The sequence below is a fragment of the Rhineura floridana genome, chromosome 2 (assembly GCF_030035675.1).
Source record: "Rhineura floridana isolate rRhiFlo1 chromosome 2, rRhiFlo1.hap2, whole genome shotgun sequence".
Classification (NCBI taxonomy): domain Eukaryota; kingdom Metazoa; phylum Chordata; class Lepidosauria; order Squamata; family Rhineuridae; genus Rhineura; species Rhineura floridana.
Window position 1 is genome coordinate 22579560 of NC_084481.1, and position 27887 is coordinate 22607446.

The 27887-nt window shown below is 41.8% G+C and overlaps 1 protein-coding gene across 12 annotated transcripts in view; it reads left to right on the forward strand.

Annotated features, from left to right (window-relative positions):
* Positions 1 to 27887, forward strand: part of ANKRD44 (ankyrin repeat domain 44) — a 250881-nt gene that overhangs the window by 139443 nt on the left and 83551 nt on the right. For all 12 annotated transcript variants that reach the window (XM_061608156.1, XM_061608145.1, XM_061608153.1 and 9 more), the window contains exons 4-9: positions 6518 to 6588; positions 12493 to 12693; positions 13795 to 13882; positions 20652 to 20794; positions 22436 to 22648; positions 25393 to 25471. In XM_061608156.1, coding sequence (XP_061464140.1) covers positions 6518 to 6588; positions 12493 to 12693; positions 13795 to 13882; positions 20652 to 20794; positions 22436 to 22648; positions 25393 to 25471 — 795 coding nt within the window. The remainder of the gene's footprint in view (positions 1 to 6517; positions 6589 to 12492; positions 12694 to 13794; positions 13883 to 20651; positions 20795 to 22435; positions 22649 to 25392; positions 25472 to 27887) is intronic.

Genomic DNA, 27887 nt, shown 5'->3' on the forward strand with positions numbered 1-27887 from the left:
GGGCACGAGTAAAACATCATAGCCTTGCCTGCTGTGCGGCAGTGAGGGCAGTGAAGAAAGCCCACTCTGTTGACATCAATTCTAGGAAATGGAGTTTTAGATCCTTTGGAGGCCCACTGTGAATTGTTTGCAAGGCACTTTGAGGGTAAATTGCTAACCTCCGTAGCAATCTTGATGCCCCATTCACATCTACTGTAGTCCCCAGTGAGGTGTCCAGTGCAATGTCTGCTGCAACTTCTTGGGAACAGTTTCAATTGATGCGGCCTGATGACGTAGACAAGGTGCTTGTGATGATGCGGCCAGCAACGTGTCCTCTTGATCCTTGCCCTTTTTGGCTTATTAAAGCTTGCTGAGGGGGTTTGACCAAGTGGATCCAGGGTGTGGTCAACACATCGTTGTGGGAGGGAGTGGTTCCAGCTGCCCTGAAAGAGGCAGTGATCCAACCACTTCTGAAAAAGCCCACCCTGGATCCATTGGTTTGCGACAACTGCTGACTGGTCGCAAATGCCCTTTTCCTAGGGAAGGTGATTGAGAGGATTGCGGCACAGCAATTGCAAGTACTCATGGATGAAACAGATTATCTTGACCCATTCCAATCTGGGTTCAGGCCTGGTTATGGAACTAAATTGGCCTTGGTCGCCCTGATGGATGACCTTTATTGGGAGAAGGACAGGGGGAGTGTGACTTTGTTATTCTTACTTGATCTCTCAGTGGCTTTTGATACCATTGACCATGGTATCCTTCTGGGCCAACTTGGAGTGATGAGTATTGGAGGCACTGTTTGACAGTGGTTCTGATCCTATCTCTAAGGTCGTTTTCAGAGAATAGCATTGGGTGATTGTTTTTCGTCTCCCTGGCAGTTGTGCTGTGGGGTGCCACAGGGTACTTATCTTGTCCCCCATGCTATTTAACATCTATATGAAGCAGTACACTGATGATACCCAGCTCTTTTTCTCTGTAACATCTGAATTGGGAGAGGTCGTGCAAGCCCTGGAGTGCTGCCTGTACTCTGTGGTGGGCTGGATGAGGGCCAATAAACTGAGTGTGAATCCTAGCAAGATGGAGATGCTGTGAGTTGGTGGTTCTTAAATTTGGATAATTGGTCCATTGCCTGCTTTGGATGGGATTGTACTCCCTCTGAAAGAACAAGTCTGTAGTCTGGGGTGCTCCTAGATCCATCTTTGTCAGTAGAGGCCCAGGTGACCTCAGTGGCTAGGACTGCCTTTTACCAGCTTCGGATGGTAAGACAGCTGCATCCATTTGTGGACCGGGATAACCTGACTACTGTTGTCCATGCACTGGTAACCTCCAGGCTGGATTACTGTAATGCGCTCTATGTGGAGCTACCCTTGAGGTTAGTTTGGAAGCTGCAGCTGTGCAAAATGCAGCAGTGAGACTGCTCACTGCGGCAGGGTATAGCGAAATTGTCACCCAAGAATTGCACTGGCTACCTATTAGCTACCGGGCTAGGTTCAAGGTTCTAGTTTCGGTTTACAAAGCCCTATACAGCTTGGGACCAGGATACCTGAAAGACCATCTTACCCCTTATATACCCAGTCGATCACTGAGCTGTGCAGGTGAGGGCCTCCTGCAGATACCATCTTATCAGGAGGTTCGTTCTGCACAACATAGGAAATGAACCTTTAGTGTGGCGGCACCTACTCTGTAGAATTCCCTCCCTTTGAATATTAGGCAGGCTTATCTGTGCTATCTTTTTGGCGGCTACTGAAGACTTTCCTCTTTCAACAAGCCTTTTAAATTGAGACCTTATCCCAATCTGTGTCTGTGTTGGAATTGCTTTTTAATATGTTTTTAAATCTTTTCTTTTTTTCTTTTTTTTAAAAAGATGCTTTTAAAGCTTCTAAAAATATTTTTTTAAATGTTTTATTTTAATGTATTTTAAAGTCTGTTTTTATGATGTTTTTAGTGCTTTTGTTTGCCTCCCTGGGCTCCTACTGGGAGGAAGGGCAGGACATAAAATAAATAAATGTGCCTTCCCAGTACTCATTATGTTTATTTTGTTAATTATATGTAAATAAAATTCTAAAAAAAGAAGCATGGCAGGAGGCATCAGGAGAGTAGGTCCTCCTTCTCCTGCTGTCAGGAACTGCTGACCACTGCCCTGTACGGTGAGGTGTGTCACTATAGCTTCTCAGTGAAGAACCTTCTGGACTGACTCTACTCAGACTGGCCATTGGCGCCTCTTGGGCAAGAAGGAGTATAAGAGGGCTTCCTGTCTCTGTGGAACTTTGTTGAAATGGGACCCAGTGTGGTGTAGCGGTTAGAGTGTTGGACTATTACTTGGGAGATCAGGGTTCGAATCCCCACTTGGCCATAAAGCTCACTGGGTGACCTTGGGTCAATCACTGTATCTCAGCCTAACCTACCTCACAGGATTATTGTGAGAATGAAATTGAGAGGGGAAGAGCCATGTCCACCATTTTGAGCTCCTTGGAGGAAAGGTGGTACATAAATACAATTAAATAAATGAATAAGTGACCAGTGGCATGTTTTGTATTTCTAGTCTTGCACTTTGGTCTAGATTCCTGGTTTATAGTTTGCCCTCTGATCCTGACTGCTCTTCAGTCCTCCTGACTCCTGGTTCCTGTCTCACGCCAGACTGCTGCTCACAGCACAGCCCTGACACTTGCTGATAGTAGTGACCAACTCTTGTGGTCTAGGGACAGTGCTTGTAACAGGGGGCTCATCTACATGGTGGTTTACTGTGCATTTGGTGCTACTCACATCTCCTTTAAATTTGCATGGTTCACATGATGTTACTGGCAAACAGAAGCTATCACACAGTTTTCCCCCTGTAACTCCGTACTAACCCAATCCGCTGATAATACAAAAAGTGGAGGAAAAAAAGTCTTCACTGTTTCTCTAGTGATTGCAGACACCCACTATCCACACCCAGTATCTCCTCCTCCTGTATTTCATTTTGTTTCCTGTGGGCTGACAAGCAACTTCCGGCTACTCTCCTCCATTCTGCTGGCCTTTTTTATGTTGCTACAAACGGTGCCTTTATTTTCTTCCCCCCCTAACTTGTGCACAAAAGTGTAACACTGCTCAAACAAAGATTTGTATTTCAGCTGTATCCTACCAGCCATAGGCATGGAAAACACAGATATTCATACTTCGGGGTTTTTTTTAAAGGAACCTATTGCAGATGGTAGAACAGACTGAGCATGCTTGGTCACCTAGCAACCAGAGGGAGTTGAAATTATAATTAGAGGGCGGGGCCACAAGGAAGCAGCAAGACTAACATCTGGGATTGGCAGCTAACTTTGAGTAGGAACTGCGGACAGTACAAATCTATAATAAAGGTAAATACAATGTATTTGCTATGAAGAAATGCTTCCATGTAGATGAGCACAAAGGGTCATGATCTATGAGGCTGCAAATCCTAATATAAGAGTTAAGGGACTTAGGTTTTTTAAAAAGATGATAAAGAACTGGAATGTTTCTTGTTTTGTTTGGCTGAATTCTTTATGAGTTATAATAACTACTTTACATGTCAGTTAAACCTGCAGATCATTCCTCTCTGTTGTGTAAACAGCACCTTGCAAAACATGCAAAGGAAGAGGATGTGGAAACCAGAATGTGATAAAACTGATAGCACAGTGGCTTATTTCAGTAGTGCGGTCACTTTACTGTTGTAGTTCATGCTGGTTGTCTTTTCTATATTGTCAGAAGATCAGCAATTACCAAGGCTAAACGGTCTTCTGATTGCCACCTCCCCCTTGCCGAGGGCCTCTCCCACTGATCAGTGAGCGAATGCCCTGGCCATATTTTAAGTCTATCCTTCCAATTCCCATTCAGAGAAAATGGCATGCTGTTCAGTTCACACCAGGGGTTCCCAAACTGTGGTCCTCACAGTGGAGGCTGGTGCATTTCGGTGAATGGGACGCTGCCCCACCAACCTGAGTCTGTCCTTAGCCAGCCCCCACCTGTCTGCCTTCATACTTACAACCAGTGGCTGTCAGCATCTTCCTCCTCCTTAATTTCAGTGTTGCCCTTGTAGAACTCATCAGGGAGGAAGATGGCAATGAAACTAACATTAGTTGGCTCTGCCTGTCATTGGTTCTAGCTCCACCTACTGTTTGGGCTTCCTGCCTGCTGCCGCACCAGTCCCAATGGGCACTAGCCACCATTGGCTCCATGGCTCACCTATGGTCCAAGAGCTGAATTCAGGTGGTCCACATCATGTCTATAAAGAACAGGAGCAGCAGTGGCTGCTCCGGGATGGACCAGGCAGTGACTTGAAAGGGGTAGAGAGAAGTTTAGAAGCCTGAAAGCCAGCGAGAGGAAGCAATTTGGAGAGAGGGTTCGGAGCCAAAAAGTCAGGGAGAGGAAGAAAGAAGAAGGAGAGAAAAAGAGAGATGAAATGGTTCTTTCCGCTAAATTGCTTAAAAAGAGAAAAGGGCATTTTTATATTGTGAATTGGTTTCCTAGAATGAGAGAAAATGGTGGTGAGGAGAAAAAAATCAGGAATCTTTTTTTTTTAACAGAAGGAAATTGGTTCAGCCCTTATGCTGAAAACCTTGTATTACAATTTGAAATCTTGTTGTAATACAAGTTGTAATACAAAAAACCATACAGCATCTAGTGCCTTACAATTGTTACAACAGGCAGAAAAATAATTAAGCAGTCCATCCAAGACCCTTAGCAATTTTCATGTGATCCATGAAGTTTGAAAACCACTGATCAACTCATTGTGGTTTGGAGATAAGCATAACTTCTTCCCTCTCTTATTTAAATACTTATTTAAAAAATCACAACAAAACCCAGTCCAAATTGGCTCTGGTGAAGAGAAATGCATGGTGTTTATACAAACAATTTTACTAAACTGCCCTGGGCAGTAAAAATACTTAAAATAAGCCCTACCATTCTGTGAGTTTTATTTTTTCTGACGGGTTGGGGGAAGAGGATAGTTTTGCTGGTGGCTAGCTTCTTTTTTTAAAGTTAGACATGCATTTTTATGTGGGAGTGGTAGAACGGGGATGTGGTCAGCCTCTGAAAGTGTTAGCCTGAAACCTAATCAAGTGATGTAAAGAGTTGGGAATTGAAATATTTATTTCTTCATTGTCGTTTGCACACTTTGCTATTGCTCAGCCACCTGGCTTCAGGTACTGGTCTGGAGGCTGCACCATCCATTGTCAAAGCTAGAGTCAAGAGGGGCTGGCATGATGGGATGATTTTGAAATAATTTGTGCTGGTGTGGGTGGCCAGACAAAGTACATAGAGGTATAGGAGCAGTGGTGGCTGGTAACATTTTGACTTGGTAGGGCTGAATTTTTTTTACCTTGCTGTTTTCATTACAATAGGATTTGTACAGCACTTAGGAAAGTGTGCCATTACACATGTTCAGTATTATAAAAATACCAGAGAGAAATAGGAACTAATTTGGTTGGTCCTATTTCTTAGCAGAGATATAAAAAATACAAGCAGCAGAATGAGAATAAACCAGCCCCACCTTTCTCTATATAAACAACAACAGACACAATCTTTTAGGTAAAAGAAAAGAATGTTTACTTACGACCTCATATGTTAGGAACGTAGGCTCTAGCTTAGAAGAAAGAAAATAGGAGTCTCAGTTCATTTTAGTGGTTTAGTATTGATGCTCTCAGAGAGAGCACCTGTGCCATGCGGCCTCTCTCAAAGGTAGATAGATCAGCAAAGGAGAATATTCAAAAATCCCCCAGGACAAAGGAGGAGGAATTCAGGTAAGTAACCCCACCCATTAGGAAGTTACATCATGATAAAACAGGTACATGGGATATTCCCCAAATATCCCTTAAAGGGAACATGCAACATTTGCCTATTCCAACAACACAAGCTCAGAGTGCCACTGTCTCTTTGCTAAAAGCAGAGCTTGGAAAAGTTACTTTTTTGAACTAGAACTCCCATCAGCCCAATCCAGTGGCCATGCTGGCTGGGGCTGATGGGAGCTGTAGTTCAAAAAAGTAACTTTTCAAAGCTCTGGAAAAGTACAGTATATCAATTATCTGCACAACTATGGACAATAGGAGAGCTTCCATGTAAGAGGGCCAAGTATGATTCTGAGACAAGATTGACTCCACAACTCTTATTTAAGCCATACCACATAGGTTTTTAAATTCATGTACTGATTACACCTACACAACCATTGCCAAAAAACCACACACACACACACACACACACACACACATGGACTTTTAAAATATGAGGAACACTTGCTTTCAGTTGCATGCACTTTTCCTCCCTCCAAAAATCAATTTAAGTTTTCATGATTCAAATCCAATTTGTTCATCTCCTCAGCTCTCCAAATTTCCTACAGAGAATCCACTGAGGGCAAATTAGCCTTGCTAACAACCCTGTGGATACAAATGTAAAATATTAAGCTGCAAAGTCTGGAGTGCAATTCTGCATTGCATGGTGTACTTTGCATCTTGAGCTATGTGTCTTCAGTGGAATTATTACCAGTTACATATTTTATTGAAGATGATTTTGAAGATGTTTCCCTTTTAATTTGCAGGGGCCCGTGTCAATGCAAAGGACAACATGTGGCTGACCCCTCTCCACCGAGCAGTTGCTTCGAGGAGTGAAGTGAGTGATATATCCAAGGCATTGTGCTGCACCTGTTTCATATATTGCATTGGCAAAGTAAAACAAAATCATTTCTAGACAGTTGTGACCCCACAACTCATATCTGTGTTTCAGAAATAAGTTGCAGGCTGTAACCCAATTTAAACATTCATCAGGTAGTAAAGTTACAAGTTATGGAACTTGAAAAAAGGAGCAGCCATGCATATTTATTTTATTTAATAACCATGGAACCAGAAATACCCTCAGAATCTGTGGGGAGAAGAGGATCAAAGAGTATGGACCCCGTCTGAGATTGTATGGCCTGGCAATCATGTTTGTCTGTCTTAAGTTGATCTATGTCAGCCAGGCCAAACACAGCCCACCAGCTATGTTTTGAGGCCTGCTAAGGACTCTACATTTCCTGTTTTGCTGCCTGCCCTGGACTGCTAAAAAAAAAAAAAAAAAAGCTTATCAAGATGTTTGCAAGCCACAATCTGTTGGTAGTGAGCTGTTTTCTGCTTTGTGTTGTGCTGGTGGTGCAAGTCTCATACCAGTCATGTAATGGCTAGGGCTATCCGAATGAGACATTTCTCTGCATTCATCTTTTAATATTTAACTGGAAACATGTGACACAGTATTCCTCAATTTTGTTGGCAAGGCTGGTTATTGATTGCATTGTATACTTTGTCTTTCTGTTCACCCCATCTGCAACTAGATTGGGCCAAAAAGACAACAATTTGTGGCTTGCGTAAATCAGATGCAAAAAACTGATGCTGTATTTATTTGTATCCCGCCAAACATGGCTCCATAGAGCCATTTTTAGTAAACATGGGTAGCTGAAATTGCTCTTCAGGATGGATGAGTAAGGTCTTGATGTATAAATGCTGCTCTTTAATTGTATTAGAAGGGTAATACATTCTTATACATTCTGCCATGGACAGTGAGTAGAGCAGACAATTCTTATGAAAGATCAATATTGAGGGTAGAGATGGTAAGCAAATATGTCTGATTGTATTAGGAGAAGGGAATCAAAACATGGCAAGTTTGTGCTTAGCAAAGTTGTTTGTAGCTGTGATGAAAGTTCTGTAACTGCTAATGGACAACTGAGTATGGTTTAAAGAAGGGGCTGGGGAACCTGAGTTACTGTAGATGTTGTTGGCCGCTGCCACCTTTTGGAGGGCACGGCCCTCGCTTGATGAGTCTTGTCCAGAGATTAAGGCCCCAGGCAATTGCTCTAAACAAACAAATAAACCACCCAACACAGGGAACAATGAATTCCTTTGCACATGGCAGGGAGACAATGGTAGAGTATCCCAAATCTCAACTGGTTCAGTAGCAGAAGAAGATATTATTTCTTTGTCTGCTTCTATCTGGTTAATTTATTAGCTCTAATGAAGGCCTCAGACCATGAGCTTATTCTTAAAATTTCAACGGTAGCATTTAAGAAAGATGGATCTTCAGGATGCCCACTGATCACCAATTACTTACCAAGTACCATCTTTTTTTATATCCACTGCCAGTAAGACATCCAGAATCAAAAACTGTAGGAAGGAAAAGTGTAGGTTTTGCTGAAAGCAAATTTTATTTTTAACTGAAGCAGAAATAGTTAGCCACTGCCTTCCAACATCTTGGCAGAGAATCTTCCTTAATGTGACACTTGATTTGTAGCGTAGTAGAAAGCAGAACACAGTAGATAATAAGACACTGGAATAACCTTGACATAAATGGGACATTCCATAGCGATCTGCCGGCTTAGGCTATGGTCCTGTGCACAGTTAGGCTGAAGGCAGGCAGCAGTTTTCCAGACAGTGGTATGATAGAACTATTCTTCTACACACACCTTTCATTTATCCACAGTTATGTTTCAACAAACTGGTTTTGGAAGCACTGCAAAGTCCTGCAAACCCTATTGGAGAAAGATTATACTAGGATGCATGTGCACATCATCAACAACAATACCTCTTATCATGCCAGAGTCTCTGGGAAGAGGGATTGAGTGATTAACTACCCTGGTAATTGTAGCTTTGTGAAAATGAAATGGACTGCCTTCAAGTCAATTCCGACTTATGGCAACCCTATGACTAGGGTTTTCATGGTAAGCGGTATTCAGAGGGGGTTTACCATTGCCTTCCTCTGAGGCAGAGAGGGAGTGACTGGCCCAAGGTCACCCAGTGAGCTGTGTGGGGATTCAAACCCTGGTCTCCCAGGTTGTAGTCCAACACCTTAACCACTACACCAACTGACTCTCTTGTAGCTTTGTGGGGGGGAATAAAGGTCTCCTAGCAGTACCCTTTACAAACTACTGTACCCAGGAGTCTTTGGGGGAAGCCATGACTGTTTAAAATGGTGTCATAGTGCTTTAAATGTAAGTTGCATATGTGGCCTTAATTAATCCTTAATTTTCAAGGATGCCGTCATCTCATTCTAAGCTGCCATTTTTGTTTGTGTTTTCATCACCCACACACTGAGACAACACAATGTCTGCCAGTGAATTGGCTGCTGAGGGAGTCTCCCTTTTTAAAAAAGTTGCAAACTGGCTTTTCTCCAGAGATGGTTGGAATTGCCTCTGCAGTAACGCAGGCACTTGCCAAACCTGGAGGCCAGAATCCTTGGAGCTTATTTCTGAATTCTAGGACTGTTAGGTTACTACTGAAGCTTCCCAGCTGCTGGCTTCTAACAAAAGTCCACTGAAAGAAATCTTTAACAGAATACAAATGATTAGAAAGAAATGAAAGTTGGGTTTAAGGGTGGGGAGAGAGGGAGAACCTACCCACATTAATAGCAAAGGTTAAACATCAAGCTACAAAAAAACAAAGAGGTAAAACTATGATCTTTATAATCTAGATTTGCAACCTACTGGGTGTGTTTCATATGCGAGAGCTGGTGATTTTTATTTAATAGGAGAGTCTGGCCGACTAGATGGATTTGTACTCCCTTTAATATATTCTGAATTCTGAAGTGTAACCTTTTGCACTAAAACACTAAAATAGTGGTGTGGAATTCACATTGTGTGCATATTTATTTATTTTTCCTGCATAACAGTACATGTATACACATACATTTCTCAGTCTCTTTGAGGGGGCAGTGCTGTTGTCCCCACCCATGAAGTTGCACAGCTCCCAGGGCCTGTCCCCCCAAATCCATGCATTGGGTGCTGGTATCTGCAGGATGAAAGCCTTATGCAATTGGGGGCATGGGATGAGTAAGCCATGCTCCCTTAGGGGCAAGGCCAGAGGTGCAGTCCCACCGCCTCTTGAATTGCGTGGAGTCCTTTTACATGATTAATGCATGAAGGGGGCCTATTGTTGACTACAGATGATCACTTGAGATAGAACATGACCTGATATGATATTACCTCAGGCTAGAAATAATTGTTAGTGTTATGTGTTGCTACCAGTGGCCCCACATTTATTTCTGCTCTGCCCAGTAATATTTAGTAAGGTATACTGCATGATGTGACATGAGATTTTGATACCTACATTCCATTTTATCACCATTTATTTGTGGGAGAAGGAAAATGCACATTGCAGTGGTGCCACATCACATGTTTTATTTTCCTTGAGCATTTATTTTCCTTGCGCATATGTATCTTTTGGGAGTTGAGATTCATATCTGTTTTTTATGTCAGTGTGGCTTTCCTTGGCAACCATCAGAATGCTATGTACATTCCATCTTATTCTTCCAGAATGCCATGCACATTTCATCAGTGTAGAATATTCTGGGATGAAATGGCTGCTAGTGAAGTCGTCTTCTTGAACTGCCTTGGAATGACATAACATCCAGGCCATTGGAGGGGGGGGGGAATGGCAGCCTCCATTAATGGTAGCAGAAGTAGAAAGTAAAAACGAAAAGGAAAACTTACAAAACAAACAATGGAAATGAATGTATAATGAAATCAATGTAAGTGGAACAATTGGAAGACAAAACTGATGAGGAGGGTCCTTATAACAGATATGAATGGAAAAATGATTTTTTAAAAAGCAGCTTGTACATCCATATTGATATATAAAACATGTAGCACTTGCGTCTACACGAGGCGTTCTTTGTCTGCATTAATGTTAATACCATCTTTGGTTACATTTTTGCTGAACCAACAAATGATATCTAGAAATCAACAGAACCCTTTACCCAATGGGTCAGGTTTCCATGTTACTGCTTTGAGAGCTATCTGTTTCTTAGGATTGCATTTGCAAGTATCCTGACCAGCCCTTATATCCCTGTGTCACATGAACAGTTTTTAAAAACATTAAAATAATTGTTTTATTGGTAAGTCCAAGAAACCTTGCAAAATGCTGTTCATCAGCATTGCTGGCTGAGGTGCAATCAGTAGATAGCTAAAGTGAAAAAATAATGATAGCTCAGTCTATAGCCTAAAACTTTCACTAGTGACTGTCCTGTTAACAAACCAGATGATCAGAAACAAACAAATAAGGCATTTAAAGACAAACTTACTTAATTTTCACTTTTTGAAATATTACACAAACCAAAACACAGCCATCCTTTGAAATTTGCACTTATCTGAAGTTTGCAAGTTCTCCAGCCAAACAGTGTGTATAAAAATACATATCTAGGGTAAAGTGTGCATACAAATGCAAATATTAGCATAAATAACATATAAAGCACATTATATTAGGGAAAATTATTTTGCAAAAATGTATATGTTAGGAGAAATTCATCCTAAAATGCTGATGAATTTTCATAAGGACTTTTTAAAAAATCTCCAAACTGTTGTGGAAATGTGGAGAATTCTGAACTTAACATTAGAAAAATGAGAAACTTCGAGAAACCAAATTTGACATATTTGGCCATTCCTAGCTGTCAGTGAAGGGGAGAGCTCTTTCCAGAAATTAAAGGTGCTTGATCCAGCAAAGTAGGAAAAAGGTGACTTTTATTTATGCCCCTCCCCTACTATTCCTGAGGGTTCCCTAACCCCGAGTAGCTGATTTTCAGAGGATGCAAGGGGAACAGAGAATCAGCAAAAGTTCCTTCCCAGCCTTATATCAGCAGGTGCAAAGTATGGATCCAACCAAGTCTCTGCTTGTATTTTGCAAGATCATATATTAGCAGGAACTGAGCTTGCCAGAAAATAAGGTTCTCTGTACATTGCTGTCTTAGGAAATGTTAAGATGTTCAAAGCCTTTATGAGTTTTTCAGCATTTGGTTTATGGTTATGATTATTTGTTAAAATTGTGATGGTGTGTCAGGGATAGGGACAAGTGATGGTTGGCAATGGTACAACATGATTGAAGGTCATGAAGAAGGGTTAGAGTTCATCTTTAATTAAATTGCTCTCTCTCTCTCTCTCTCTCTCTCTCTCTCTCTCTCTCAAACAAGCAGGCCTTTATTGTAAATAAACCTGTATAGGCTATCTTTAAGCAGAAAACTGTTCATAAGGTAGTTTTCCCCTGCAAATGCTAAATATTTCCACCACTATGTACAAACTACCAAAGTACATAATATTCAATATAAGACATGACATACGTTTACTACTCTGTAGTCTATATACTGTATAGTCTGTTTAAATTTGCTGAAAGATACAATCCTAAACCTACTGCCCAGGAAAGTTCCATTATCAGTAGGATGTAATTCTGAATAAACAATTTTGAAATTTAAGCCATATATAAATTTGAATTTATCTAAAAGTAGTTTGTCAACAGTTCCAACCCCTATCCCAAGGTGACTGATTTGTTTAATCTAGACACTTCAACCAAGTTAATTAAAATTCTCAGGAAAGGGTCTGAACCACCTCAATATACATTTTTTAAATTATTTTGGTACATGATTGAATGTCTCTTTGCTATTCATTTTCTTTATAGTAGATGAGTAACTTGCCCTCCATGCAGGATAAACACGCAAGATTTATAAGTATAATCTGTATTGATAATAAATGGTTGCTTGCAAGATTTAACTGTGCCATCTTTGTAGGAAGCAGTGCAAGTATTGATTAAACATTCAGCTGATGTCAACGCCCGGGACAAGAACTGGCAGACACCCTTGCATGTAGCAGCTGCAAATAAAGCCGTGAAGTGTGCCGAAGTGATCATTCCACTTCTGAGTAGTGTCAATGTCTCTGACAGAGGGGGTCGGACTGCGTTGCACCATGCAGCTCTGAATGGCCATGTTGAAGTGAGTGGCTTGATAGTGTGGCAGTTATAACTTGGGACCTTATCCTTGTCAATTGGAGGGGGCATGCATTTCTCTTAGTTGCTATACTTGGTGTAAGCAGTGGCTCAGGGCCAGCATATCATATCAGTCCCTATATAATGGATTAAGGGTAACTTTGTTGCAGGAGATAACACATCTGCTTTCCTTAGTCATAACTGGCCAGGGATAAATTGTGTTGTTCTTGACAAGGCAATTATAGACATTCTCAGTGGAATATCAAAATCTTCCTCTAGAACAAGGATTCCCAAACTGTGGTCTGTAAACCACCAGTGGTCTATGAGCTTCATTCAGATGCTCATGGCATGTCCTCATTAAATGTTCATATTGGTTTTTAATTGTATATTTATTGCTGCTTTTATTTCTTCTATTGTATTCCAATTTGAATTCTGTGGATTTCTATGGATTTTATTTCTTATATTGTATTTTATTTCTATGGAATTTATTTCTCTTATTGTATTTTATTCTGCTACGATTTGAATTCTATGGAATTCAAATTGTAACGCAGTGAAATGCAATATAAAAAAATAAAAGAAGCAATAATTACAAACTTTCAAAATACAATTAAAAATCATAGAGCATCTAACATAGCACATTACAATTGCTACAACAGGCAGAAAAACATTAAGTAGTCCACCAAGACCATCAGCAATTTTCAGGTGGACCATGGGGGGGAAAGTTTGGAAACCCCTGCTCTAGAACTTCTAAATGCAACACTTTTGAAAGGGTGAGGCTTATAGTGATTGTTTACAAGCAACACTTCTTTTCAAAAGAAAATTAGTACAGTTGAGAGAGATGTACTTCTCTACAAGGTATTTTAAGCCTCTAAGATTGATTGGATGCTCTAAAATTTTCATACATAAACATCGATATAATAATATGTAATAATGCGTACATTATAGATACATTGCCATGAGAGCTGCCATATATTCCACAGCTCTTTCTCCATGAAGTATTACATCAGAAGTGCTTCTGTGTCATAGCAGTCTTTGTTAAATGAATTCCCACGTGGTCCAAAACAATTGATCTTTGCTTTTTTGACGTTCCTTTATTTGCTTGCTTCAGATGGTGAACCTGCTTTTGGCTAAAGGGGCAAACATTAATGCCTTTGACAAAAAGGACCGAAGAGCTTTGCACTGGGCAGCATACATGGGTAAGAGGTTGTTTTTTTAACTCGCTGTCAAATATGCAGATAATACGGTTGGCATTGGAGGAGGCAGTGGAAACCTTTGATAGGCATTTAAGAAAATGCAGACTGAAAGCTGTTAAGAATTTGTACCATCTATACACTACCAAAATAGCTGGAAAATACGGATTCCTTTCCTTCAGGGAAAATCCCTAGCATGAAAGGGAAGATGGTGGTGCCCACTGCTGTGCAGCTGTCAGCAGAGCTTTCATGCAGTTGTGCTAAAAAAAAAACACCCCTTCTTTCTTAAACATAATAAGCCCATCTCGTGTGCTTTTTGTTTCTTCTGTTGTTCTTGTTTATTTCTTAATACAGCTCTATGTTATGGACAAAGATTACTTTTCTAAGGCCACCATCTGACTTGGATGGCTCCATTCGGAAGCCAGTCTGATTCTCCAGCCACTGTACAATGGCATTTGAATGTGGGAGCAGGGTTACGGACAGATCATTCATGCACATTCATCATTTGTTGACTGTATGAGTCCTCATAGATTAATCAACACAAATCAATTTTTCATATTTAATGTCAGCTCAAGCACACTATTTACTTATTTATATTAAGGCATTTATATACCACTTTTTAGATGGACATCACAAACCAATTTACATAAGATTATTACAGCAGTAAGTGTAGAATTTTTTAAAAAGTTACAATAAAATGAAAAAATGTTTGTTTAAGAAGAAACTCGCTGAGGGCAAGATGGTTCTTTTCACAATACCTTTCAATTGAGACATTTAGCTGAGGGCCATGGAGAGTAATCAAGTTATGACTGAACAATGTGTGTCCATGTTGTGTGAACTACCTCATATGTTGGTGTTTAGCAAGTTTGATATTTAATGTTAATAATTAAATAAATAGTTGGTTTTATCAGTGCTCAGTTTTGGGCTTGGTCAGAAATAACAGGTTACGCAAATGCAAGTCATTTCCATGTCTGTGTAATCTGGGCATATACAGATTATAGATGAGGGTGGAACTAGATGCAATGACAAATGTGGATTTGCCACAAAAACAGTTCTCCCTCCTTTGACCATAAAGTTACATGATGTCACCATGTAACTATGTTTGCATTTCACTGCCTCTGCTCGGTTCTGTTAGTTGCTGCTTGGGGATGGTGGTGAAAACACATAACATGGTGATGTCATCTCACATTTCCCTATATGTTATGGATAGAGGAGGTGAAACTTGTCAATGGGTTGCTTCTTTTTTCTTTTCTTTTGGTGAGAAGCCTGTATTTATTACCAGGGTTAGCTGTGCCTTCACTCGTTGGCAGACCTTCAGAGATGATTTAATAATTCTCTTAATTCAGTTTCACACGTTTATCAGTGCAACAGCCATACGTGTCACCATTTCACATGTTAAAAGACAGTGCGCTCAGTGTCTGGGTTAGCTGCACTCAGTGCTAGTGGACTGCAGTACAGGGACAACCTTAATTGCCTAAGTACTCCAGCCAGTGTTGGCCCTTGCTCTCCTGCATGGATCATGGGAATAGGTGCTGGTAAAGAGCATGATCATTTTCCCATTAATGCTGGGATATTCCAGAGAAAAGGTACCTATGTTTTCCAGCTCAGTGGGAACAAGACCAGTGACCAGGTTGATGTTTTGTACTTACGCCAGTGCGTGCAAACACAGGAGTGACTCTCACTCTGAAAGAAACCCCACCATGAATTCCAAATCATCTTCATCGTTTGAATGTTTCTAATTTTAGAATGTTGGGAAACTCAATCGGTAACCAACCTTTAAGTGTTAACCGCAATTAACAGTAGTTAATAAGCATAGTTGAGAGCCAGTGTGGTGCAGTGGTTAAGGTGTTGGACTACGACCTGGGAGACCAAGGTTCGAATCCCCACACAGCCATGAAGCTCACTGGGTGACCTTGGGCCAGTCACTGCCTCTCAGCCTCATGAAAACTCTATTCATAGGGTCGCCATAAGTCGGAATTGACTTGAAGGCAGTACACACACACACAATAAGCATAGTTAATAAAGAAAGCAAGAAAAAAAAAGACCACATCTGTGCATTGTGAAATTTAGCAAAACAAATAAGAGTCACTCATAGTCCTTTTTGAAATCTTTACTTTCCCAGCTATGCATTCAGAACATTCCCTCACAGTTTCACTGTTAAGGTGATATGCTGCCAACCTTACTATTATTAGCAAAACGATCCAACTATTTTGCTAGGAATATTTGGGAACCATGAGGGTGTTTTGATTGACTGAGCCCTACGTTTTTCGTAAATAAGACATTTTTTCATGCAAAAGAAAAGCCTCATTATTGGGATAGCTCTGTGTTGTATGTTACTTGAGGAGAGGCTGAAACCAAAAAGACACAGTTAACTATAACCAGCTGTGAATGTTTCTTTGTCTAAATGAAATAATTCTTGAATGTGAATTGCATTAAAAATGAAGCAAAGTCAAAGACAGAACCCAATTAGATTTTTTAAAATATTCATTCATATGACGCCTTGTTTTAATTCTTTGAAACATGTTGGTTTTGCACTCCTTTCTTTATTGGTTTAGGGTTCTCCCTGTTATTCTTGTCAAAAGTACCTTTAGACAAAGCCGTTGCAAGAAAGATGGCTACAAAAGTGGCTTTGTCTTGATTGATGTGATTCATGCAGCTAGTTCAATAGATGATATTAATAACATACAATTTTTGGAGCCTGCTAATGTTGTCATGCTGATTTTTCTCACTGGTCCCTTGGATAATGGAAAAATTAAGAAAAGAATATTTACAAAATAAACAGGGGGAAGAGGAAAAGACTGGGGAATTTAGATCTGGTTCATGGATTGTTATGGCACAACATCTGTGACTGATTTTTTCTGTGCCTAGACAGACAGACAGACAGACAGACAGACAGACAGACAGATGGACTCTCTCTCTCTCTCTCTCTCTCTCTCTCTCTCTCTCTCTCTCTCTCTCTCTCTCTGTTTTAGCAGGGCTTGCCAAAGTCATTTTGCAACAAATCCACCCCCACCCGCCAATTAAAGGAACATAGTACCCAATGCCAGTGAAGATATTTTGGCATCTAAGGCAAAAAAAACCACAAGGGTCTCTGCCCCGCTCCCTGGCAGTAAAAATGCAATAAGGATAAATTTAACAACTAAGAATTTGCTGCTCATTCATGACACCCATAATCAGCTCTCCGAGGCAATTGCCTCATTCTTCCTAATGGTAGGGCTAGCTCTTCAGAGAAAGTAAAGTGTGTTTATTCAATACCTTTTCCCCTATAGCAAGGCACTGAAATTTCCCATTGCAAGACTGGGTAGAATGTAGATTACAGTCCATGGTGTACCCCTACACAATTTCTGATAGACTAGTATCAGCAGATTTTTGCATTTTGCTGCATTGGGGAATCTTGATCAGATCAGTAAGGTAACTTCAAGCAAAGATTTTAAGCAGGGATATGTACTAACGATCAAAATTAGTTATATATACTATATATTTTGGAAAGTTGTTTTTCTGTTCATTCTGCCTTTGGACACCTCTTCAGAGATTGTAACCAAATTTTGCATGATGGTTCCTGATATCAAGGAACAGGTTTCTGTCTGTTTCAATACAATTGGATGCCATTTTGAATTAAGATGGTGGACTGAACCTTTTAAAACTACACTGATTTTAACCACTGATTTCAAAACTGCACTGAGTTTTTGGTTTCTTGCAACATCTGAACAATGTCAGGTAGGAAGCTGCTAGCTTCTTATAATTTCATTGTTAAGAGATCCGTGCTTTGTAAATTTTAAGATCACAGTGGTGGACTACTGGAATTCTAGCGTGTGTTTTTTAAGTGGTAGGCCACATAAGACCAATGTCAGTTCATCTGTGCCTCTTTGTGAGGCACCAACCCATGAGTAATGTTTGTTAGTTAGTTAGTTAGTTATTCTTTATTTATATCCCGCCATCCTAACAATATTGGAACTCGCGACGGCTTCCAGATAAAAGCACATATAATTAAAACATACAGAATCTACATTAAAATGAAATAAACTACATCCAATATTAAAACCAATCATACTGCTAGATAAAAAGGAATCAAAACCAATTTAAAAATAGTGAAATTCGGCATTAGTAGTGCAGTTCCCAGCAGTCCCAACTTTAGCAACCATCAGTACCGAAAGCTTGTTGGAATAGGAAAGTCTTAGGAGGGGGTCATTCTTATATGCCTAGGAAGAGCATTCCACAGCCTAGGGGCCGCCACCGAGAAGGCCCTATCCCGCGTCCCCACCAATCGTACTTGAGAGGAGGTGGGTACTGAGAAGAAGGGCCTCTCCTGAAGATCTCAAGGCCCGGGCAGGTTCATACAGGGAGATACGGTCTGATAAATAGCCTGGACCTAAGCCGTATAGGGCTTTATAGGTCATCACCAGCACTTTAAATTGTGTTCAGAAACAGACTGGCAGCCAGTGGAGCTTTTTTAACAGGGGGGTAGTATGGTCCCTGTAACCTACCCCAGTTAACAATCTGGCAGCAGCACGTTGAACCAGCTGGAGTTTCCGAACAGTCTTCAGAGGCAGCCCCACGTAGAGCGCGTTACAGTAATCTAAACAGGATGTACCTAAGGCATGTGTCACCATGGCCAAGTCCGACGGTTCAAGGAACGGGCACAGTTGGGGCACTAGTCTCAACTGTGCAAAAGCGCTCCTGGCCACCGCAGAAACCTGGGAGACCAGGTTTAAAGCTGAGTCCAGGAGCACACCCAAACTGCGAACCTGTGTCTTCAGGGGGAGTGTAACCCCATCCAGTACCAGCTGTATCCCTGTTCCCTGATTCGCCCAACGACTGACCAGGAGCGCCTCTGTCTTATCTGGATTAAGCTTCAATTTGTTTGCCCCTATCCAGTCCACCACTGATGCCAGGCACTGGTTGAAAACCAAGACAGCTTCCTTGGAAGTAGGTGGGAAGGAGAAATAGAGTTGGGTGTCATCAGCATATTGATGGCACCCAACCCCAACCCCCCGGACAACTGCTCCCAGCGGTTTCATGTAGATGTTAAATAGCATAGGGGACAAAACTGAACCCTGAGGGACCCCTCAGGCGAGCGGCCAAGGGGTCAAACAGGAATCCCCCAGCACCACCTTCTGGGTTCGTCCATCCAGGAAGGAACGGAGCCACTGCAGAACAGTGCCCCCGAGTCCCATCCCCGAAAAGCGACCCAGAAGAATACCATGGTCGATGGTATCAAAAGCCGCTGAGAGGTCCAGGAGAACCAACAGGGACATACTCCCCCTGTCCATCTCTCCGTGTAGGTCATCCACCAAGGCGACCAAAGCTGTCTCCGTCCCATAACCAGGCCTGAAACCAGACTGAAATGGATCTAGATACTCTGTTTCCTCCAAGAATCCCTGAAGCTGGGAGGCCACCACACGCTCTATTACCTTCCCCAAAAATGGAATGTTGGACACTGGCCAGTAATTATCCATTATAGAGAGGTCCATGGAGGGCTTTTTTAACAGAGGCCTCCTTTAGGCAACTTGACATTCTGCCTTGACATAAGGAGGCATTAACCACTCTCTGTACCCACTCAGCCAGACCCTCTCTGGCACTTCTTGTAAGCCAGGAAGAGCAAGGGTCAAGCAGACATGTGGTGGCCCTCGTCTCTCCAAGAATCTTGTCCACGTCCTCGGGTCGAACAGATTGAAATGAATCCATCATTACAGGACAGACAGAGGCCAAAGTTACATCCCCTGGAACTGTATCAATTATAACTTCTAAGTCGGAACGAATCTGAGCTATTTTATCTGCAAAGTGCCGTGCAAACTCTTGGCAGCGGGCTGTTGAGTGGTCCATATTGCCCTCACGAGGGCCGGGATGTAAAAGACCTCTGACCACTCGAAACAGCTCCGCTGGCCGGCTCCTTGCAGATGCAATGGTGGCAGAAAAGAAAGATTTCTTTGCTGCCCACATTGCCATGGAGTAGACCTTTACAGCAGCTCTAGCCCGTGTTCGGTCAGACTCGCTCCGAGTCTTCCGCCAGTGTCGCTCTAGTCTCCGTCTCACACGTTTCATCACCACCAGCTCCTTGGTAAACCAACGAGCTGGTTTGGCTCTGCTTCGTGAGAGGGGGCGCTCAGGAGCGATCGTGTCCACCGCCCTGGCCATTTCCCCATTCCACAGGTCGACCAGAGCTTCGACAGAATCGCCTGCCGAGGTGACAGGAAAATCCCCAAGAGCCATCAGGAAACCATCTGGATCCTTCAGCCTCCTGGGGCGGACCATCCTAATCGGTCCCCCACCCCTGCAGAGGCTCCGAGTCCCAGTGAGTCTAAACCCCACCAGGTAGTGATCTGTCCATGACAATGAAACCACCAAGAGTTCCTCCACACCAAGATCACCATCAGCCCCCTCCACACAGAAAACAAGGTCCAGGGTGTGGCCAGCGACATGGGTAGGGCCGGATACTACCTGGGACAGACCCATGGTTGTCATGGAGGCCATGAAGTACTGAGCCACTCCCGACAGGGTGGCCTCGACATGGATGTTGAAGTCCCCCAGCACCACAAGCTGAGGGGACTCCAACATCAACCCTGAGACCACCCCGGCTAGCTCAGGAAGGGAGACTGTTGAGCAGCGGGGTGGGTAGTTAAACAATTGTCTGGGAGGCTTTTAATAACACGTTTGGCATGAACTTCTTTGTGAAAAGTAAATGATTCTGAACTCAAAATAAGATTCTGGCAACAAGACACTAACGATATTTGCACTACAGGGATATATAAGTAATGCACCATTTTTCCTTTCTAAGGCCACTTGGAAGTTGTTGCATTGCTGATCAGTCATGGTGCTGAGGTGACATGCAAGGATAAGAAGGGTTACACTCCACTTCATGCTGCTGCATCCAATGGGCAGATCAGTGTGGTGAAACACCTCCTCAATCTTGGTGTGGAGGTAAGAAGCAATTAGTACTACTTTTTAACGGGCTAGTGAACACTGAACACTGTAATTTAATCGGTATAATTCCTTCCTGTTGTGATTTTCATTCTGCTATGAAATTAGATTTTCACTGCCTTTTAAAATTTATTCTGTCATTGGCAAGGTTTATGAAGGAACCCATTTTGTCATCTGGATTATTGTTTTTCTCATCCTTCTTGGCCATGATGCTAATATTCCACAGTAGTTGATAGTGACAGGTTTAGGTGTGATTATCTTGACTTCCTTTTCTCACCAGGCTTGAAATCACAATAGGAAAGCAGAATGTCATGCAGAGGGGGTGGTATCACTGAAATCCATGATATGTATTGTTTGTACTTCTGGAAAGTGAAGATAGTAATCCAGTACATGGCTGCAATCCGGTACATGTCTATTCAGAAGTAAGCTCTATTGGGTTTAATAGGGCTTACTCCCAGGTAAGTGTGTATGGGATTGCAGCCTTAGTAGATAATCAAAGCAGTAGTGACCTAGAGATATTTTATCTAGATGAAGTGGGGGGGAATAGAAACCTCTTATTTCTAATTATTTTTCTTCAAAATTTATATCGAATGACAGAAAAAATCAACCACTTTAAAGATTCTCCTTGAAGATTTCCATCAAAAAATTGTGAGAGGAAGACACACATTCCTTCAAGAAGTTGTGCAACACAATAGATTTTTCAAAAACTGCATCATGAAAGAAAAGGTTCAAATAAATAAAAAGAAGCTTCGGCTCAAATATGTCCTTGTTGAGGGTGTAAGGCAGTGCTTCCCAACCAGTGTGCCTCCAGATGTTGTTGGACCACAACTCCCATCAGCCTCAGCCAGCATTGCCAATGGTCAGGAAAGATGGGGATTGTGATCCAACGACATCTGGAGGCACACCGGTTGAGAAACACTGGTGTAAGGTTTCATTGGTTCATGTGTAAATAAACTGAACAATGAGACTTGACAGCTCTAGCAAGGTACAGTAGGGCCCTGCTTTTCGGCATTCTGCTAATATGGCGGCTTTCAATTAGAGTAAGGCCCCACTCATACGGCACTTGTTCTGCTTTTGCGGTGTTTTTTGGGCACTATTTTATTGACGGAGTTCCGCTTTTAGGCGGGTTTTGCTTTTACGCAGGGGTCTGGAACGTAACCAGCTGTATGAGTGGGGCCCTACTTAATACCTGTGCTGAAGTTTTTTTCACATTTGTTTCATAAACCACCGTGTCTCATATTTTCTTGAAAGAACACATTTCTTCCACTTCCAAGAAGTTCAAGACAGGTTTTAAGGTTTGCTCTTTACTGGAATTCAATAGAAATTCTGAACAAGAAAAGCCTCTCCACCCCTTCGAGGCTAGTTAAAAGCTTTCTAGTTCACTGCTACATATTATTCTCCATGGGGAACAGACACATTCTCTCTCTCTCACTCCCTCTATCTCTATGTCTAAAGGGTAATACATATCTAATGAACTGCTATTTACTGGAGTATATTTTTGTCAATGAAATCTGCTTGCATGCAATAAAAAGTCATGTCCTGTAACTCTCCAGCTGTGTCAACATGCAGTCAGCAGTGGGCTTAGGCAAAACCAATGAGCTGATGTGTGTAATTTAATTAAAAGGTCTTGTTTTGTTGCAGATTGATGAAATTAACATCTATGGAAATACTGCACTTCATATTGCTTGTTATAATGGGCAGGATTCTGTAGCTAATGAGCTGATTGACTATGGAGCTAATGTCAACCAACCTAATAACAGCGGATTCACTCCCCTGCATTTTGCTGCTGCATCTACACATGGAGCTCTTTGTCTGGAACTCTTAGTGAATAATGGAGCAGATGTTAACATTCAGGTAAAAGAATAGGTTTCACGCCTTTAATTTTGATTGCCTGAACCTGATCTCTGCAAACTAATTGAAGCGGAGGTAAGAGAACTGAAGGCTACCTCTTAGCGTGTTTCCATGGAAGCCCTCTGCCAATTTCATTCCATTCTCATCCCACTTTTATCAGAATACGGGATAGTCACAGTACCATCCCCACCTTTCTGCATTTTATGTCTTTATATCCATGGTATCCCATTCACTCCAGTGGGACAGTACATTTCTAAAAGTGGCTGTTTTGTCCATGCGTAGACCTTCCCCTTTTTCCAGGCTTCCCACCTGCTACCTGTCACTGAGCACGCAAAGCATCATGCAGGACGTGATTTCAGTAATTGTCTAGACACAGCAAGTGTCTGATGTACAGTTGCTTGTGCATTTCTTCTACATCACTCTTGCTGCACCTGTACTTTGTTGTTGTTGTTGTTTGCTTTAAAAGAACAACTGAGTGGGACTTGCACACCATCAACAGCCCAACCTGGGATGTTTTGCTTCACTTCTCCCCTTTCCCAGCACAGTGCACTGAGTGAGGAGTTTGGGGATGAAGAGCTGGCTTGACCAATAATATCACAAGATCTTGAGCAGCACTGCTTGGGAAAGGAGGGGAATCTCTCTCTTGGGCAACAATAAGCCCAGCAGCTGGGAAGTTCATACACTCCATTCCCCTTCCCCCGCCTTCTTGCTGTTACAAACTTAACACACCCCTGCGGGCCACAGTGGTGCCATCCAGCCAGTTGCATGAGAGGACAGCCAGGCAGCTTTTGTTTCCACAAAGTTCCTGGGTGGGAGGAGGAGTTGCAAGGGCTCCCATTTCTCTCGAAGGACCTTGGATGCCTCCTCTGTTTCACCGCAAGCTTCCCAAATGACTCAGCAGGAATGTGAAACTGTCAGGATTTCCCCCCCTTAATAGCCCTGGGACTTGTGCACCAGCAAAAAGCTTAGCGACAAAATTTCTGATAAAATTCCATGCCCAGCAAGATTGCTGTCTCCGTCCCTTGTCACCGAAGCAAAAGCAACAACCTTCCAGTTGCCATTTCTGGAAGTAAAATGACTCAAGTTTGCCCAGCTGTGCAAAACCAGAATTGAGGAGGTGTGGTAGTAGAGCCTCTCCCCCAGAAATGTCACAAAACATGTCAGAAACAAGCAACCTAAAAATTGGAATAGTTTCACTTTGAAACAGCCACACATTCGGGATTCTCGCATCTATACAATTCTTTTCATACATATAATTTTTATTGAGCAGTCTATACCAATCTTAATAGTACTAATGGGATTTTTTTCCAGTAAGCAAAATCTCCCTTAACAAGCAGGGTGGGAACTGGAATGCTTGCAATTCAAGCATGTTGGTGTGTAGATGCTCCCTCCCTGTCAAAAAATGTGTGCCTGGGACACTGCACATACGCAGTTAGTGGCTGGCGTGGAAGTGCCCTTACATTGTTCTTTAGTTTTGGCTACAGAAATTAAAGTATATGATACGTGTACATTCTGGAGAACATGTAAGAAATGACGTTCCAAAATGATGTTTTGGCAAATGTTCATTTGCCAGAAATGAAGGATGTTGCTGCTTATATCTTCTGATTAACCTACACCTCAGCTTCATTTTGCAGAAGCTGTTTTACCTGCTCAGCAACAAAATGTTGAAGGATAACCTTAGATTTAACAAGAGTCATCTAGTTCAGGGCTCTAATCAGCCTGAAGAGTAGGAGCTTTTAGTGCTGTTTGCAGCTTACAAAGAACACAGTTTTTCTTTCCCACATTTCCTCTGCTGTACTACATAGTGCTAAAGGGTTTAGGATTGGATTTGGTTGCTAGCCATGAATCTGTGCTCTGTCACTCAGAGCAGAAGAACATCATAGGGAGAATTATTATTATTTACCTCCATGACATGCATCTCCTCCCACCCCACCACAGTGCGTAACCTCGGGATACCGTAAGTTCCTATAAGAGGTGAAACAGGTCAATTCCCTCCATCTGGTCCTCCATTGGCCTTTTATAAAAGGATGCTTTCAACATACCACAGCCCAACTGCCTTTAACCATATACTTCTGGAGAACAGTGGAGAAATCCAATACTTTATCATAGCTGCAGTATTCTCCCTTGCCCCTAACAAAAGCTAGCAGTAAAGATGGAGGGCAAGGGTCCTGTCTTTTGGTGTTCAGCTGAACCCAGAAATTCTCTCTACAGGCAATCATATGAGTTATTCTGTAATATTCTTATTTCTGTGCCATATGTGGAACCTTTGGCCTTCCAGATGTTGCTGAACTACAACTCCCATCAGCCCCAGCTAGCATGACTGATGGCAAGGGGTGATGGCTGTTGTAGCTGAGTAACATCTTAAGGGCCAAAGATTCCCCACTTCTGCTCTGTGTCCTCAAAATTATGTAAATCCTGGAAGCACACAGAGCCATTATAGTGGTGTCTTTAATTTTTTAAATTTTAACTCACAGACTTAATATATTTTTTGCATACTTAGGGAATTCTCTGAATGTTGAAACTGCTGTCTTATTTTTTGGGTGTGTGTGTGTCCTATTTCACTTCCCAGCTGATAGTGAGCTTCTGTGGTCAAATGCCTATCAGAGGGAATGGTAACTGACAGAACTCTAGATTTATGAACAACTCATCACATTGAGGGACAGGTTGTAACCCTGTGCTTATGATTAAACTGAACTGTGGTCAAATGGCAGTGGTCAGTTTTGGACATTTTGTTTTGTGTGTGATAGAGTAAAGATGGAAAGAGTCCATTGCACATGACAGCTGTACATGGGAGATTTACACGGTCCCAAACCCTCATTCAGAATGGTAAGATGTTTGTTCTTTTTTTCTTTCTGGTTCAAAGAAAGCAAAACTTGAGGGGGGCTATTTTTAATGATTTCATTGAGTTTCAATTATTTTATTTTATTTATATATAAGCCTCTTTGAAAACTTTTCTGGAAAAGTGATGTACAAATCCCCCAACCCAAAACTGATCAGCAAATATACACAACAGAAGCAGGAAAATAATATTGTCTAAAAAACTTTAAAGGTTAAAATAATTAGAACAATTCCATTACAACTCAAAATTCAACGCAGCTGCAATAAAATCATAACATTACAAAACGTAAGGCTGTAATCCTATACATACTGACTCAGTGGGTCATATTTCTGAGTAGACATATAGAATTGCACTGTAAAAGAATTGGTGAGCAAACAGGTGAATTATAAAAGAGCTGGTGCCTCCCCTGCTTGCTGGGGTTGGACATTCCACAGATGGGTGGAATGTCTGTGAATTGTATTGTGTTGTGGCTAGGGATAGGGGAGAAATTCAATTCAGTTCACATTTCAAGCTGAATCTATCCATTTTGCACTTTCTGAAAAAATATGAGAACCAAATCACAGCTAGCCTTTGAAATTTGCAATTACTTGAATTTTGTGAAGTTTGTGAATTTTGAAGTTTGCCAATCAAACAAAGTTTACAAAGTGCATATATTAGGGGAAAGTGTGCATAACTGAATATATTGGTGAAAAACATACAAAATCCATTATGTGATGATAAATTGTTTGCAAAAATGTGTACGTTAGTCAAAACTACCTATAAAAATGTATGTGTTAGGAGAAATTGAAACTAAAAGATGTTTATTAGGATAAATTCACACTAAAATGCTGGAGAATTTTCATGAGGATTAAAAAAACTGTGAATTGCAGAAATGTAGAGAACTGAATTTAAGATTGAAAAAATGAGAAACTGAGAGAATTGAAATTGACAGATCTTTCTATCCCTAGTTGTGACCATTTAGCAGTAACAGATTGTGGGATGTTTATGTTTACATTTTCCATTAGTAGGAGCTGGCATACAGTCTTGTTTTCAAAAACAGACCATAAGATAAGAGCCCTTCTTAGCTCTGTAATTCTAGCAATCTTCTATTGGCTGCTTTGCTTCATATTGTCTCTTCCCCCTTAACAGTTGTGAATCAATACAGTCAATACGGGCCAGTCCAAGTCAGTCTGAGATGTGAAAGTACTATTGCCTGATTCTTTAGCTATGTGCAGGCTTTACCATGGATAAACCATATGATAGGGTAGTTCTTTCTCATTGTGTCAGTTAGTCATCTGACAAGGGGCATGATAAAGAAAAAGCTTTATGGTAGATCTGGACAGTGTAGGTCAGCCTTTCCTAACCTGGTGTTTTCCAGATGTTGTTGGACTACAACTCCATCAGTTCTAGCCAGCTTGGCCAACATTGAAGGATGATGGGAGTTGCAGGCCAGCAACATCTGGACGGTGTCAGGTTGGGGAAGACTTGTGTAGATGGTACAATGAAGAGAACATGGGAGAGAGATGCCAGCTGGAGCTACAACTTGTGTCAGACATGGAGTTGTCACCAAATAGTCCTGTGTAGAGTTTTTCCTGTATCCTGATTGTCCTCAAATAGTTTAGATTGCCCTATATCCTGACTGTCTTCAAATTATGAATTTCCCCAAAACATTCCACACCTTTGAATGCTGCTGCCAGGGAAACTCTCCACGTGATGTCATTATAAAGAAAATAGTAAAATTCAGCACAGGGCTACTGTTTTGGCCCCATGTCTGACATATAGAGCAATCCTAACTTTGGCTGAGCAGCAGCAAGGTATGACAGAGTGGTGTAGCCACCGCCACAGCCATACTGCTCATGCCAGCTGGAGTGAAAGTTGTAGGGACAGGCAGTCCCTTTTCTCTGTCGTATGCCAGCTTTGAGCTAGCTTAGTCATTGGGCCAGATGCCATCAAGTGCAGTGGGGATGGCTTGGGATCCAGTGGGTTCTGGTGTAGTCCAGCTTCTCTCTTGCCCTGTAACGCCCCATTTTGGGGCTTTCTGCAAGTCACTGCTAATTTATTTTTATTTATTTATTTATTAAATTTATATACCGCCCGACTAGCAATAGCTCTCTGGGCGGTGAACATAAAATAGCATAAAAATACAATGAATAACAAAATAATACTAAAATACAATCAACAATCCAATACAATAAACATTTTTAAAAGTAAATCAGTGTAACTTAAAATGCTTCAGAGAATAGGAAGGTTTTGACCTGGCGCCGGAAGGAGAGCAGAGTTGGCGCCAGGCGTACTTCCTCGGGGAGACTGTTCCATAGTTCGGGAGCCACCACTGAGAAGACCCTAGATCTTGTCCTCACCCTCCGGGCCTCCCTGTGAGTTGGAACCCGGAGGAGGGCCTTCGTAGCAGAACGTAGTGCACGG